The following is a 14,065-nucleotide window of genomic DNA, read 5'->3' on the forward strand; positions in this document are numbered from 1 at the left end:
CTCAGCCTGCCAGGAAGTCACTTGTGTTATTTGTCTTTATCCAAATGTCACCATATTTTTCTTTTTGTAAGAAAGCATGACAAAGAGGGATCTGGGCAATCCTCATTAAAGTCCTTCTTGTTTGTTTGTCATCCATTACTGGTAATAACCCAGAGCCAAAATCTAGACCCCAAATTAAGTTTTGCTGTCTTCCATTATATGATATAAAAATCCCATCATTTTCTGGACACCGAATACTTCAAAATGTACAAATACTTTAATACATACAAGTCTTCATAGTCCATTAAATATAATTAATTCCATGGTCTTTAAAATACTCCATCGCTGTATTAACTGTATGAAAAAGGTTTGCGCTGATATTTATATAGTATTGATGTGATCTGGCCTATGCAAAACCTCTCCGTTTACTGCAGGGATTATACTGAAGAGCAGCGATTCTGCCAGAATCCGGAGCATTTTGGTTTAGATCCAAGTGAAGAAAAGATACTGTCAGAAGCTTATGAAGTGGGAGTGCTTAAAGCTGCAGCAGTTAGGAGCAGTGAGGTGTAGCGCATACACAGAGACCACACTGGCTTCCTGTTCAGATGCAGCTACTGCAAGCTGGTGCATCCTGCTGCAGAATTGCACTGAAATGCTTTGAGACAATGCAGTCCCACGACAGGTGTGAGCAGGAACAAGGAAGTGTGGTGCAGCTTGATGACAGCAACTGATGTCTTCCTTTTTACACTCAATTCAGGAAGTTGAATTAGATGATAAGAACTATTGCTTTTTGCTTTGAAGTGTTAAATCTGTCTTTTCCTGTACTTCCAGCTGGTATGAACTATCAAGTGTAGACAATCAGACTGGTGTAGCTGATATCCCGCAGCTGTGACTATTCTGCTTCATGAACTGTTAACTCATACTGTCATACAGCACGAATTCTACTTCTCAATGAAATCTTCAGAAGAAAGATCTATAGCTTTGCAGAAAAGCAGTAGAGAGCCCTCAAGTGTACTTGAAAGAAAAATGCAAACCCAGCATTCTGATGCTTTGGACTGTTAACCATGTGCAGGGACTGGTTTGTAATGGAGTCCACAGAAAGAGGCAAGACATTAACACCAACCCCACCATAAAGAGGTCCCAGTAATTGTGGGTGAAGATTAACTTTGACATACCAAGATGGGAACTGATCAGTAAGAAATAAATATATATATACACACACATATATACATATATATTTTAAATATATTATATATAGTGGATATATATAATGTATTGTATGTATATATATAATATATGTATTTTGTATAAAAAAGCTTCACATTCAAGTATAGAAACATATTAAAATATAAAGAGAGGAGGACCTTTTGAAGTTATCCTTAAACAGAGAATCTATGACAAGCAGAATTCTTAAGATCATCAAGACACGTTTTCCGTGATTTCAAAATGTGATAAGTTCAGACTGTTAGTGTTCCACTGATTACTGAGAAACATAACACAATGAAAAGTAAGAAAAAGGGGGAAAAAGTTATAATGGAAAGTTAGATATAGTGTCAAATATATCAATGTGTACATAAACCCTTTACTTAAGATATTCCATGCTTGGAAGGAACAAAACTATTTTTTAATTTGAATTCATAATACGGTCCCTCGGTAGTTGTGTGGTTTTTGTAATCAATTTATCATAGCCAAAGGAAAAAGAAATTCGAATTATCAGAAGAAGTGGTGTTGAAAATCAATCCTAAAAGGTAGTTCACAAGCCCTCATATGAAATACCGCGCATGCAGCCTTGTTCTGCACCTAAAATACAAAACATGTCACGAGTAGAGAGAATATCGGATGGAAATGCTGAACCTCTGTTAGCCGTGGATTGATTCAATGTCTAAACAGAAATGGTCTCTCTTGAAATTCCAGTGGCCTTCATCTTTAGATTGTTGAAATTATGATCACAAAATCAGTGAGTAAATCACCCTGATTTTTTACAAATGTAGACAATGAAAATACTAAGTGTATCTAACTCTGTAAATCTACAAGTCATTGTTTTTGCTTGAAAATACAGTACAATTTCAGAACTGTAATCTGAGGTTTATGCAAAGTAGGCATGGCAAAATACAGCCACAGTCAATAGGATGATGCCATTGATATTCACAACATTTCTCCAAAGTGGCACTTCGCTTGTGTCAGTCAGTTTCTTCTTCATCGCCTCCTCTTCCTCCTTGCTCAGTTTGGGTCCTTTTTCTTGCTCTAAGCCACAGAACCAATTGTACGCTTTCCTAAAGCATCCCGGTTCTTCACTTTCTTCGTTAACTGGAAGGAATAACACACTGGTCATGAAATGCAAGCACGGACCACCGCATGCACTAGAAGATCTCTGTGACTGATGAGGTCATTCCTATATTTAATAAAGCAGCTCTCATTTATGATATTTAGTTACATGGAAACATTTTAGTACAAGGCAGTACAAGAATCAAGTTAATATTGTGTTTTCACAGCTCACCTGGAAAAAAAAAAAAAAGTGTTTTTCTATATGTTGCAAGAGAGCCTTTTGCAGAAGACACTTGCACCTTTTGCAGCCTAGAACCTTGGTCTGATATTGGGGAAGCAAACCATGCTGCAAAGCTTAAACTCCTTTTTTTTTTTCAATACTTTCTACACTTTTAATTAAAAGACAAATAAATTAATTTGAGGATCCTTATGAAAAAGAACTTGGCAGCAGAACCAGAATCCAGCAAAGAGAGTAGATGATTTTGCCTGGATGGATGTCTGGCAATTCTCTTTCATGGTCCCTTGCACCAGATCCTTGCTCCTTCAATCCTGGCTACTACCCACTACTTCCAAGCAAATACTCGCTGTTTCATTCCAAGTGCTAGAGTCGCACTCAGTTCTGCCAATGCACACCACCTCTGACCTAAAGCATCTCCATTGTTTTAGACCTAGAACTGCCACCTAGCTACCCAGAGAATAAGATTTTCTCCCTTCAAATCCACTTCACTTCTGACTTACACTGAGCTGGACAGATTGGTAAAAGGCAGCTTGCTAGCCATTTAAATACGTGGCGTTAGAGGTTTTGTTGTTGGAGGGGAGGGAGGATGTCTTTGACTATCAAGCATGTTAATGTTTCTCTAGGAATTAAACAGGCATACTCAAATATATTGATAGAATCTTCCTTTTGAATCCCCTTACCTGATTCCTCATCTTTTTCATTAGCTTTGTCCTGCTCCTCATCTGCATCAAGATCAATACGTTCTTCTTTGCTGTTCCGCAAAGACCAGCACAAGCGGTAAAGCTGTCATGAAACAAAATGAGTTTATACATCTACAGCCTTACTACACAGAGACAAACCAGTCTGGCCAGCACATGAACAACCTATAAGACCACAGCAGCCCAAGAGTCTGTTAAGTCAATGTCTAAGATCATTAGGAGTCACTGAAGATTTGTGACAGGTAAATGAAGATTATTTCCTTTGCTTTCTCACAAGGGCTATGTGATGTGGGTAGCTGAAATACCTCAATGAGGTAATATACCAAGGACCAACGTTGAAAAGGAGTGGTTTCATTGAGCTCCATTTCTTGACGAGCAGGACTGCAATAATACTCACATGTACATCAGGGATGGGCTTAGTCATGAAGGAGACTGCCAGCATGACAATGGCAGAAACCCCAAAAAGAATCAATGCAAAGTAAAGGTAGTGAATCCCACAGATGATGAATGGGCAGTTGGAAGGGATCACACAGCTGCCAGTTCCGTAGGCAAACTCTGCAATCATTCTACCGAGTCCAGCTAGCAGCCCGACCATCAGGCCCCAGAAGGCACCCTGCAGTCAAAGCAACAGAAGTTATCAAAATTAGTAATTTCAGGCATGGAAATATGCTCTAAGCTCTGAATAGTTGCTGGAGGAAACATGGAGGTAGTTATGTGTTATGTTGGCTTTGGCATGTGAGGTTTAACCCAGACACTTTCAGTGACCGCATTTACAGCCCAGTGCATTAATACAACTGAAAGGGACGATGACCAGCAGCTCAGAGAAAAAATACAGTGGACATCTTATCCAGCTCATTTCTCAAAGTTCATCCATCTCCACACAATGCTCTCCTTATACAGGACAGGCTTTAGCCACAGACAACACATCCCAAGGGCAGTTCTCATATTGTTTTATCTTTGAGGGCTAAATCCCTGACAGTTCTAGTGTGATGGAACCAGCTAGCAAGTGTGTGTCATTCCTACCAAAATATGTGTCTGGTTTATCTTCTAATGACCTCGTCAATAATTAGTTAAAAGTTAATTCTCAATACTTTTGGTGGATGTTCCTCCTAGGTATATATTACTCTAGTCCAAAGTATAAAAGGCACACAGGTATGCCTGGGCACAAATTGAAATATGAGAAATTCTGTTTAAACATAGTTTTTTTTTTTTCATTTTACTGTAAGGGTGATTAAACATCAGAACAGGTTGCCTAGAGACATTGTTAGAGTCTCCATTCCTGGAGATATTCAAAACACAACTGGACAGGACCTGAGCATCCTGCTCTTGTCAGCCCTACTTTGAGTAGGGGAGGTTACACTAGTCCAGAGGTGCCTTCCAATGTCAACCATTCTCTGAGTTTGTGAAGCCAAAAAATTAATGATAGTAACACAAAATTATAAATCCTGATTAAAAAAAAAATATTCTAAGTTTCATGGTGTCTTGGTTTTGGCTGGGATGAAGCTAATTTTCCTTTCAGTAGAGGCTGTGTAGGATACAGCCAGAACAGTTGACCCAAAGTGGCCAAAGAGAGCATTCCATGCCATAAACCTCACACTCAGTACATCAGTGGGGACTGGCCGGGGGGCATCTCTCTCTCTCTCTCGCTCCTTTGCTTGCTGCTTGGGACGGGCTATATCGGTCACTGGGATGTCGAGTGGTGAAAAAGTTCACCTCATTCATTTTGTATCTTTTACTATTCCTGTATTTTGTTATTGTTGTCATTTTCCCTTGCTATTGTAGTAAACTGTTTTCATCTCAACCCAAGAGTTTTCCTTTCTTCCCAATTCTCTCCCCCATCCCACTGGGAAGGGAGAGGGAAGGCAAGCAACTGTGTGATGACTAGGGCTAAACCACAACAGTTGGGTTTAAGAACAAAACAGTTTTAATTATTCAGTGGTCAAAGTTACAAAAAGGTTTTGGAGTAGGACGAGATAGTTAATTCAATTTCTAGCAGAAAAAAAAAATGAATGATTCTGAGCAAGAAATGTTGATACATCTTGTAAGTAATTGCAATATTGGAGTTTATCTTATGCAAGGCTCCAATTCTCAGAAGCTTTGACGCTCATCTCCTCTGTTTACCTATGTTTAAATTGTGCAGTGTACACAAACTCTTGAGGATTATACTGAATTCTTACTCAGGTAAAATCCCAGCTAAAGGCAATTACTTCAGTCAATTTCCACCAAGGGCACAAAAATTTCATCCATTTGTGAGGTTTAGCCGTGTTAGGATAGGAAATGGAACATCCCTTGTGTGTAAAAGAGGCTTTTCTTGGATATATACACAAATAATCACTGAACTGGTCTTGAGAGAAAATCGTGAGATAAAAGTTGGAGCCATATTCAAAATCCTTCTCTTTCTAGGCTTTCTCATTGAACTCATCCTCCTTGGAGGAAACCTGAATAATAGGCCAGGTATTGTTAATCCTAGTATTACGGATAAGAAACTGAATTCCTGAGCATTGAGTTTTCAGAATGTCCGAGACTTCAGTCACCATGGCAGGTCTATGGTCCCATCAAAGCATGTGACAGAGCTCACGCCTTCTGAGTTAATTACACAGGCTTAAGTACAACATTTCTCAGTTCACTGCTCTGTGAATCAAAATCAGCGATTCCCAGAGCAGTTCCTAAAAGTCATGGGAAACAATGCATGAAACATTGTTTATTTAAAAGAGCATTGACAAAATATGTAGCAGTCAAGAGGAAGGTGAAAGGTGATATGTTTAGTAAAGCAGTTTGGTGGCCAGATCCTAAAAGATTACTTTCAAATATGTGTCCATAAATTATCCATTTGACACTCTTCTTGGCAAAATGATAGATAACCCAAGTTTCTGAGCTCTCTAGGAATTCCTAGGTGACTGTTTATTGATCAGATTAGCAAAGAACTCTTTTAAGCTCGTCTCAGGCCCTGGGATATGGAAACACAGAATCCCTGGGCTATAGTAGGGTTGAAATGAACAGGAAGAAGTTGCTGATAAAAGACACTAAAACAAAAAAGTCGTTCTCCCAGTGCCTAAAGGAACATGTTTCCTCATTTGTACTTACCTGCTCATTGATCCGCTTGCAGAAGATGCCAAGCAGAAAGACAGCAGCAATGGGAGGTCCCAGGAAGCTAGTGATTGACTGAATATAATCAAAGAGCTGCCCACTTTGAGCTGTCTGCACCACAGGAACCCAGGCAATGCTGATGCCAATTAAAAGTAACATAAATGCCCTGTAAACATAGCCAGATATTCAATTAGCCACCTGCTTAGAAGCATCTATCAGAAAGAAAAAAACAGCAATTAATCAATAATTTAAATGTCCATTTTGTATTTCAACCAGTGAAATCAATGATGATGCCCAATTACCATTGAACAAACAAAAGAAATCCAAGTTGTATATTATGTCTGTTAAACATAGGTGCGCATACAGCTAAACATGCAAACAAAACATAGAAAATAACCTTTTTCCTTTGTTTGTTATGTCTAGAGACAAATCAATTCCAGATCAACTGGAAGAACTAGTTCATTGACGGTGTAGGATGGTGTAGCATAAAGCCTATGAAGATATTTTTAAATTGTTCCTTTCGAATGGTGGTAAGAAGTACTGAGAAATACTTCATGCACCACTATCAATTAAATTGGAAGCAAGGTCTTTTTTTTTTTTTTCCAGAAGGAAAGTGTACAGTGGGACAGCCTGTCTGGCCACAGGAGGCCACTGCTGGACTGCCCACACACTGCGAAAGCAGGTTTTCACGGAGGCACTTTTTGGATCTTTTGAAGGCTGCACTCTGTAATCATCCAGTGCTCGCTGTGTCGGTAGGGCTGGCGAAGACTCGGCTGTGCTTACCTTCCAGCTAACATTAGCTCTTTCTCAGATGGTTTTGACCGAATTTTGGTGTAAATGTCCATAGTGAACAAGGTACTAGCACTGTTAAAAATGGAGGTCAGGGAGCTCATAAGAGAGGCCAACATGACTGACAACATCAGACCCCGCAGACCTGAAAGACAAAGACATGTGAACAGGGATGCGCGTTCCGTACGCGGCACCGTCCGTAGTGCTTGTCCGACCCTTTCAGGTCAGCCAGCTGTGCTGTGTCCGGCGTATCTACGTGCTGATGCCTGCCTGACATTCTCTTGCAATGCAAGCAGAGTAATGTCGCTGAGCTTTGGAAAAGCTATTTACAGCAGTGATAGAGCAACTCTTGAGCTTTTAGAACATAGGTACTTCTTTTGTGAATGTCTGGTTAAATGCTGAAATAAAAAGAAAAAATACTAAGCAGACTTTCCCCAACAGTTAGGAGTGCTCACTTGCTTGTGGTATATTTGTAAACCAGCTGTTTGGCAAAAAAAAAAAAAAAAAAATGTCAGTGCGCAGCTATTCTGCACTTACAGCCACAACTAACACAGATGACCCCTTTGATTCATAGTACAGAGTTCTAGCAAGAATTTCTGAACTAAATATGGGACTTGGGCTCCCTCTATCACCTGCTTTTACAAGTCTGGCAGCCTCACCTTTCCTAAAACAAGCAAACAAATACAGACAGCGTCTTACCATTTGGCATAAGCTCCACTACCATTTTTGGATAAGCAATATTTGTGCAGCCAACCGAGACACCACAGTACTGCTGGCAGAGTTCAGGCACGACACAAGCTACCACATCTGAGGAGGGGATAACGAGACAGGGTTAGATAAGGTTATATTACCAACAGGTTGCTCCCAAATTAGTAGAGCTTCTAAAATTTATCTCTGTGTTGAACCACTGGATTGACATGCTTGATATGATCTTTGGTCTGCTGGCCGGCTGGAAGATGATTCTAAGCCTCTACCCTCCCTTTCCTCTCTAAAAGAATACTCAAAAGTGCTGCAGGCCACCAGCATTAATTTGTCAGACTAGAACCGAACAAAGCAAGGACAGCAAGTAAGAACAAGCGGAGGGGTCTTTGTGTCCTGAACATCTCTCCTCTGCCTGCTGTTAAACACACTGATGGCTGGAGAGAAGAGAGATTGGCATTTCCCCCACACTGCATTCAGAACTACCCATGGCCCAAAATATTGCTGTCTGTGACTGATGACCCTCTTCCTCTGATTGCCAGCAGAGTATCAGTACTGGAGCACATTTTCCACTCATTTTCAGCCAGAGTGGGGCTGTAACAAACAGAGGACCAGGGAGGGACACTGTGGAATTTCTCTCTCCTACCACAGACAGCAATAGCATCAGCAGAACCCTGGGACTAGGGAAAGGAGGAAGACCTGTGGCTTCTTGCAGTGTAGTTAAGTTTTTGTGCATATATGTGCCTGGACAATTTGGATGACAAGATGACAATCTAACAGGTATTTTGGAAGGGACAGGGAACACGAAATTGAGAGAGATTGGCAGTGAAAGATAGGCAGCAGGAAGCAATTTGCCCTTCTGTATACATACGCCTACCTGTATACAAAATTCGGCTGATCATTCCAGGCATCACTATGATAAACATGGGCAAGAGTTTCAGGTATCCACACATGATACAACCAGCCTTCACATGGGACATGTTCTTGCCGGAGAGACATCTTTGGACAATAACCTGTCAATGAAACATGGCAGACATGTATGACTCAACCAAGAATAGCATTTCCATGAACACACCATGCCAGGTCCCAGATACAAGGGTACTTCTTAAGCTCTGTGATAGCGACAAAGCCTATTTTCTGCTTCTGTCACTAGGAAAAATAAAAATTACATGAAAAGCAAAGGATGTATTTGAAATAAGTAAAGGAAAAAAATCATTTATCCAGTGTATGTTTAAAAGGCAAGACTCTTTCTCACAAGATGTTCTTAAAGCAGGTAGAGTAAAAAGCCAAAAAGGAATTAAATATTTACCTCAGCAATAGATAGTTACATTGGGATTTTTGTTCCTTTTTTTTACAAATTGTGAAGGTTATCTTTCTCACGATTCAGCATGCAGATAGATCACTTGCTAGAGATTTGACACAGTCACATGTCGCATTGCAGGAGCACACTTCCCTCTACTCACGTCAGTGTGAGCTCTTGGGGAAACTGGATGGTAGGTTTTAGGGAGAAGGAAGGAGGACTGGGGAAGAGTCTCCAGACTGAAAGATCTGACATATAAAGAACATCATCCCACAACTGTGCATGCAAAGACGAAAGCCACACAAACAGGAAACAAACTAGTATTACTAACTAGGGAACCGTATCTCGACCCAGTGTAACAAGGATCATTTGATGCATGGTTTTCTGAGTAAATGTTCACATTACAACCTCTCTGTGTTTTTAGACATGGTCACACACAAAAAATGAGACAGGAATTATACACAGTATCTGCTGGGCACAGTGTATAAGAAGAATTAAAAGAATACCCATCCCATTTTCTCACATGTGGGAGGGGTTTAGAAACCAGAAACTGAAAAGTCACTGACCAGTCTTGAAATAACTGCCATTTCTGTGACCCAGCTTTGAATTACAGTGGAGGAAGAGTACCCTTAGATCACACTAGACTGCAGAGTTTTGTGTTTGGCATTTCCAAGGCACACGGATTCCACATTACCTGATCTGTGCACCAGTACCACAGAGCAAGGATGCTCAAACCAAAGATGAGCCCTGGCCACGGCAAATCTCCAGTGACGGCATCTCGGAAGATGTGAAAGGAATCTTTACGAGGAGTGTAGCATTCTGCACTAATCGTAGTATTCCCATAGGAGATATTGGATGGAATTGCTTCCATGTACTTCTGCATGAAAGCATCATACCCTCCTACTTCAGAAAATGCTGAAAAACAGAAAATAAAAGTAGCAATGAAGTATTTAATACTGAAATTTCAGATATAGTTAGAGAATGTGAACAGAAAAAGCCTCTTAACATGGATGTAAAAAACCCTAGCCAGTATACATCAACATTTTCAGAAAACAGTATACAGTGTTTTGTAAGTATTCACACAATCTAAGCACCAAAGTGACCTTTCCTTTTAGGTTTCTGTATAGCTCACAAACATGGGTTTAGGCTCCACTCTTTCAACATCTTTTATACGTGCCTTGCCAAGAAGTGAAATGAAGATACATTATTTCCACACACTATTAAATTAGGGAGAACCCAAGGCAGAGTCTTACCAGGTTAGGTCAATCTGAAGTTATTTCTGTTCTAACAATGGTGGAATAATTTAATTTCAGTGAAAGACCTAGCTAAAGGAAAACTAAGCACTGAGTAACTAAAAGGATAAGGAAAGGACACTACAAATTCATGGAATTTTATCACTACTTCTTTCTTTCTTATGAACCCTTCCTATTAATTCTGTTTAACAGCATGATTTCTGGTTTAAAATGCATATGGTATTCTGGACACACACATTGTCCCATTCATAAACATTCAGTCGTATCTTTTGTCCAGCTGGCAATATAACAACAGCCATAGATCAACTACAAGGCTTACTTAAAATGTTATTATATTGTTTTAACACAAGATAGCAGCTAGAAACAAGGAAAAAATATGCAATGTGACCAACAACTCTTCACTTTGAATCAAAAATTTTCATGTATTAGTATCTGAATATCTACATATTCTATCTATCTATCTATTCTAACTATCTATCTATTCTATCTATCTAACTATTCTATGATTCTAACTATCATCTTCTTAAAACAAAATACTCTCTGAACTTCTCAAGAGTACCATCATCACCTGCAAGCAACTTTGCCTTTACCTCATTAGCCATCACAGGTCCTGTTCTGTCATGGGATGCTGTATGTTACCTTACACATTTGCCTGTGCTTTGGAGATGGAGTGGTCTGAGTGACTGAAGGGCTTGGCAATACGCCTGAAAACAGAACAGGCCTATTTTCTTCCCTGATAAATAGGTATATGAACCGAAATCTGCTGGTTAAGATAACAGAGTTCGACACTGCAGGAGCCATTTCCATAACCACTAAGGGATTTGAGGTTGAACATTCCAGTTTAATTAATCTGATTTACTTACCAAATCCCATGAGAATAAAGGATCCCACTACCATGATAAATGTTTGTAAGGTGTCTGTGTAAATCACAGCTGCAAGGCCACCTAATGGCAAAGAAAAGTCAAGGCAAATAGGTTAGCCTCTGTGCAAATGCCTCAGTGGAAGGTTTGTTTGGTTTTCTTTGTTGTTGGTGTTTTTTTTTTTGTTTGTTTTTACTTTACTCACCACCTCTCTCTTTCAAGTGAAGACCACAGTAACTCACTCCCCTTTCAGGTTTTCATTTCTTCCCTCTTACCCACCTCCCTCCTCTTCTCTTTTTTTGTGGCTCCCTTAGCTTCTTTGATTTATCAGACTGCTCTGCAAACTCACCTGTGATGGTGTAAAAAGCAGTAATAGCAAGCAGGATAATGATGGCCAAATAAAGATTCAACCCCATGGCCAGCTGTATAAATACAGCTCCAGAGAATATGTCTGCCTATAAAAGAAAAAATGACAGCGTAAGTGATGTTTAAATTCATTTTGGTGGTCTATTACACATAGATGATCAGGGTACTGAAATACACAACTCTGCCTCTTATAGTACTGCACATACACCAAAAAGAAAATGGAGACCATTTTAGTCAGCTGCCAGTCTCTTCTCAGTGCTGTGGTGCTGTTGTAACACTTCTCCAAGAATTTCCAGGTCTCTTTCAGTGGATCGTTTTAGCTAGACACAGAGTCACCTCCCTACTCTGTGCTTACCTGCTGAGAGACAGCTTAATAACAAATGTCTTAAAACTCAGGTTACACTTGCTGCTATGTGCGGGGATGGACTCTGTGACACCTCCAAGACACGGCATGGTTCTCTTCATTTAATGCTACTCCATCAGTCCCTTACTTTTCTTTACTGCTTGCATACATGTGGTATAGCTAGTCTTGCTGGTTCAGGACAAATGGTGATTAAAGGCAAACATCCTCTATTATCTCTATTTTTACGTTCCTGTCAGAATAATTTACATCACTTGGGTAACAGAAGAGACCTTAAGCTCTTGCGTAAGAAAGGAATTGTTCAGGTTTCAGAGTAACACTCTGGGATTTTAATCACATTGAATCAGTTCCTGATTTAGATATAATTTGCATCAATGTTATTTATCCAACTTTGCAAACAGAGTTATCTACCCCTGTGCACTTGTGATGCATTACTGTAAATTATGTTTTCATTACAGGTTTGCATCCTTGCTCCTGAGCATCCAGCTCATGGGCTCATCTCCAATCCCACCGGCATGCCTCCTTTCTGTATACCACACCACCTACACCAAGGAAGTCCGATCCTCATTGAACAGTACAAGTTCTAGAGGCATTCAACAAGCTCAGGAGCTGCAACATGCTGCAGGAACTGCCCAAATGCAGGGTCTGAGAAACAAAGATAAACACCATTACTTGTGCCCTGGGGTAAAGCCTGCACACACACAATCACTGCAGCTTGCTGGAAGAGCAGGATGCTCCGCAGGCCAGGCTGCAGGACAGCCGGAGCCCGTGATTGCGGAACAGGCACTTGCACCACTGTTGTCCATGGCTGGGCTGAGGTAAGGCTGGGCAGATACACTAATAAGCAGTTATGCTGTCTGTCTAGGTGGGAGATGCCAGATGAAGAAACCCTCTTAATTCCAGAGACACTGAAACCGAGACTGCAGGGTATGATCTCACCCTTAGTTCGCCCTGGAGAACGAGGAAGAGGTATGGACCTCTGCAGCAAGAGGTTCCCCAACCCTACTGCCCTGCCATGCAGAAAACAACTGTGAAGCAAAGCATGAATCACAACAGAGGTCCCACTCCCAAAGCTCTTCTGCCTCTGGAGTAGCTTGAGACGATTTGATTTCTTACAGGTTTTGGTTTTAGTTTGGAACTGGGAATCAGGACTCTTATCCCCAGTGGCTGTTAGACTGTATCTTTTGTCCCTTCTCTCTGTGGTAATATTTTCTTCCTATCTTTTCACACCACTGATAAGCTTATGTCCCAGATCTTTCTTTTATTGTTCTTGACTTTAGTTCAGCCTACATATCATTAAACATTAATGGTCCTAAAATGACCACCAGAAATAAATGTAGAGTTAATTATTTAGCATCCCGAGCAATATATCAGCTTCTCTGAATTGCTGAGTTACCTTCCAACTTCACTGCTCCTCCCTCCAAATTAGATTATTGCCTTACAATATTTCCTTGTTTCTCCATTTATGCTCGTTTATGGACACTATTTAATCTTTATCTTATCTCTGAATAGAGTAAACCTTTCCTTTACATTACATTACAAGCTATCTCTCCAAAGCCATGTACAGGTCATGCAGGAACAACTGGCAGGGCACATGCCAACTGAGTGAATCCAGCTGCAATGTCAATGTGGGAGTCAGGGCAGTGGCACACGCTCTTTAGCCCCTACGCTGTGCAGTCCTAAGAGGAGGCTGTCCTCTCTCCTCTTGCCCCTGGTAAATCTATGCCCATACATTTGCTACCGAAATTATAGAATCACAGAACGGTTTGGGTTGGAAGGGACCTTTCAAGCCCACCCAGTCCAACCCCCCTGCAAGAAGCAGGGGCATCTCCAACCAGATCAGGTTGCTCAGAGCCCCGTCCAACCTGGCCTTGAACGTTTGCAGGGATGGGGCATCCACCGCCTCTCTGGGCAACCTGTTCCATGAATATAAATAAAATGCTGTAACATATTTAGAAATTCCCGTTTATAATTTCTGATTGAAGAAATCAAACAGAAAGCATTCGGGTCTTAATTCCCTTTTGTCTTCTCAATTTAGTCAATCACTCTCTATCAAGATTTTACTTTTAGTAAGACATTTTCTTTGGCATAGTGACCAATATCAGCAACACTAGTGGCTATCAAGCCCCTGAAAGCTGCTATGGGCATTACTCACAAAGCACTGAATGCT

At 40.6% G+C, this 14,065-nt stretch overlaps 1 protein-coding gene across 1 annotated transcript in view; it reads right to left on the reverse strand.

Moving 5' to 3' along the window:
• Positions 1-1,342: 1,342 nt before the first annotated feature.
• SLC5A1 (solute carrier family 5 member 1) overlaps positions 1,343-14,065 on the reverse strand; it is a 28,200-nt gene continuing 15,477 nt past the window's right edge. Inside the window, exons 6-15 of the mRNA XM_010121210.2 lie at positions 11,518-11,623; positions 11,172-11,252; positions 9,750-9,970; positions 8,633-8,768; positions 7,756-7,863; positions 7,051-7,201; positions 6,265-6,433; positions 3,578-3,793; positions 3,163-3,265; positions 1,343-2,286 (exon numbers count right to left, since the gene is read on the reverse strand). Coding sequence (XP_010119512.1) covers positions 2,066-2,286; positions 3,163-3,265; positions 3,578-3,793; positions 6,265-6,433; positions 7,051-7,201; positions 7,756-7,863; positions 8,633-8,768; positions 9,750-9,970; positions 11,172-11,252; positions 11,518-11,623 — 1,512 coding nt within the window. The 3' untranslated portion in view covers positions 1,343-2,065. The remainder of the gene's footprint in view (positions 2,287-3,162; positions 3,266-3,577; positions 3,794-6,264; positions 6,434-7,050; positions 7,202-7,755; positions 7,864-8,632; positions 8,769-9,749; positions 9,971-11,171; positions 11,253-11,517; positions 11,624-14,065) is intronic.

The sequence above is a fragment of the Chlamydotis macqueenii genome, chromosome 17 (genome assembly GCF_036417535.1).
Source record: "Chlamydotis macqueenii isolate bChlMac1 chromosome 17, bChlMac1.mat, whole genome shotgun sequence".
NCBI lineage: Eukaryota > Metazoa > Chordata > Aves > Otidiformes > Otididae > Chlamydotis > Chlamydotis macqueenii.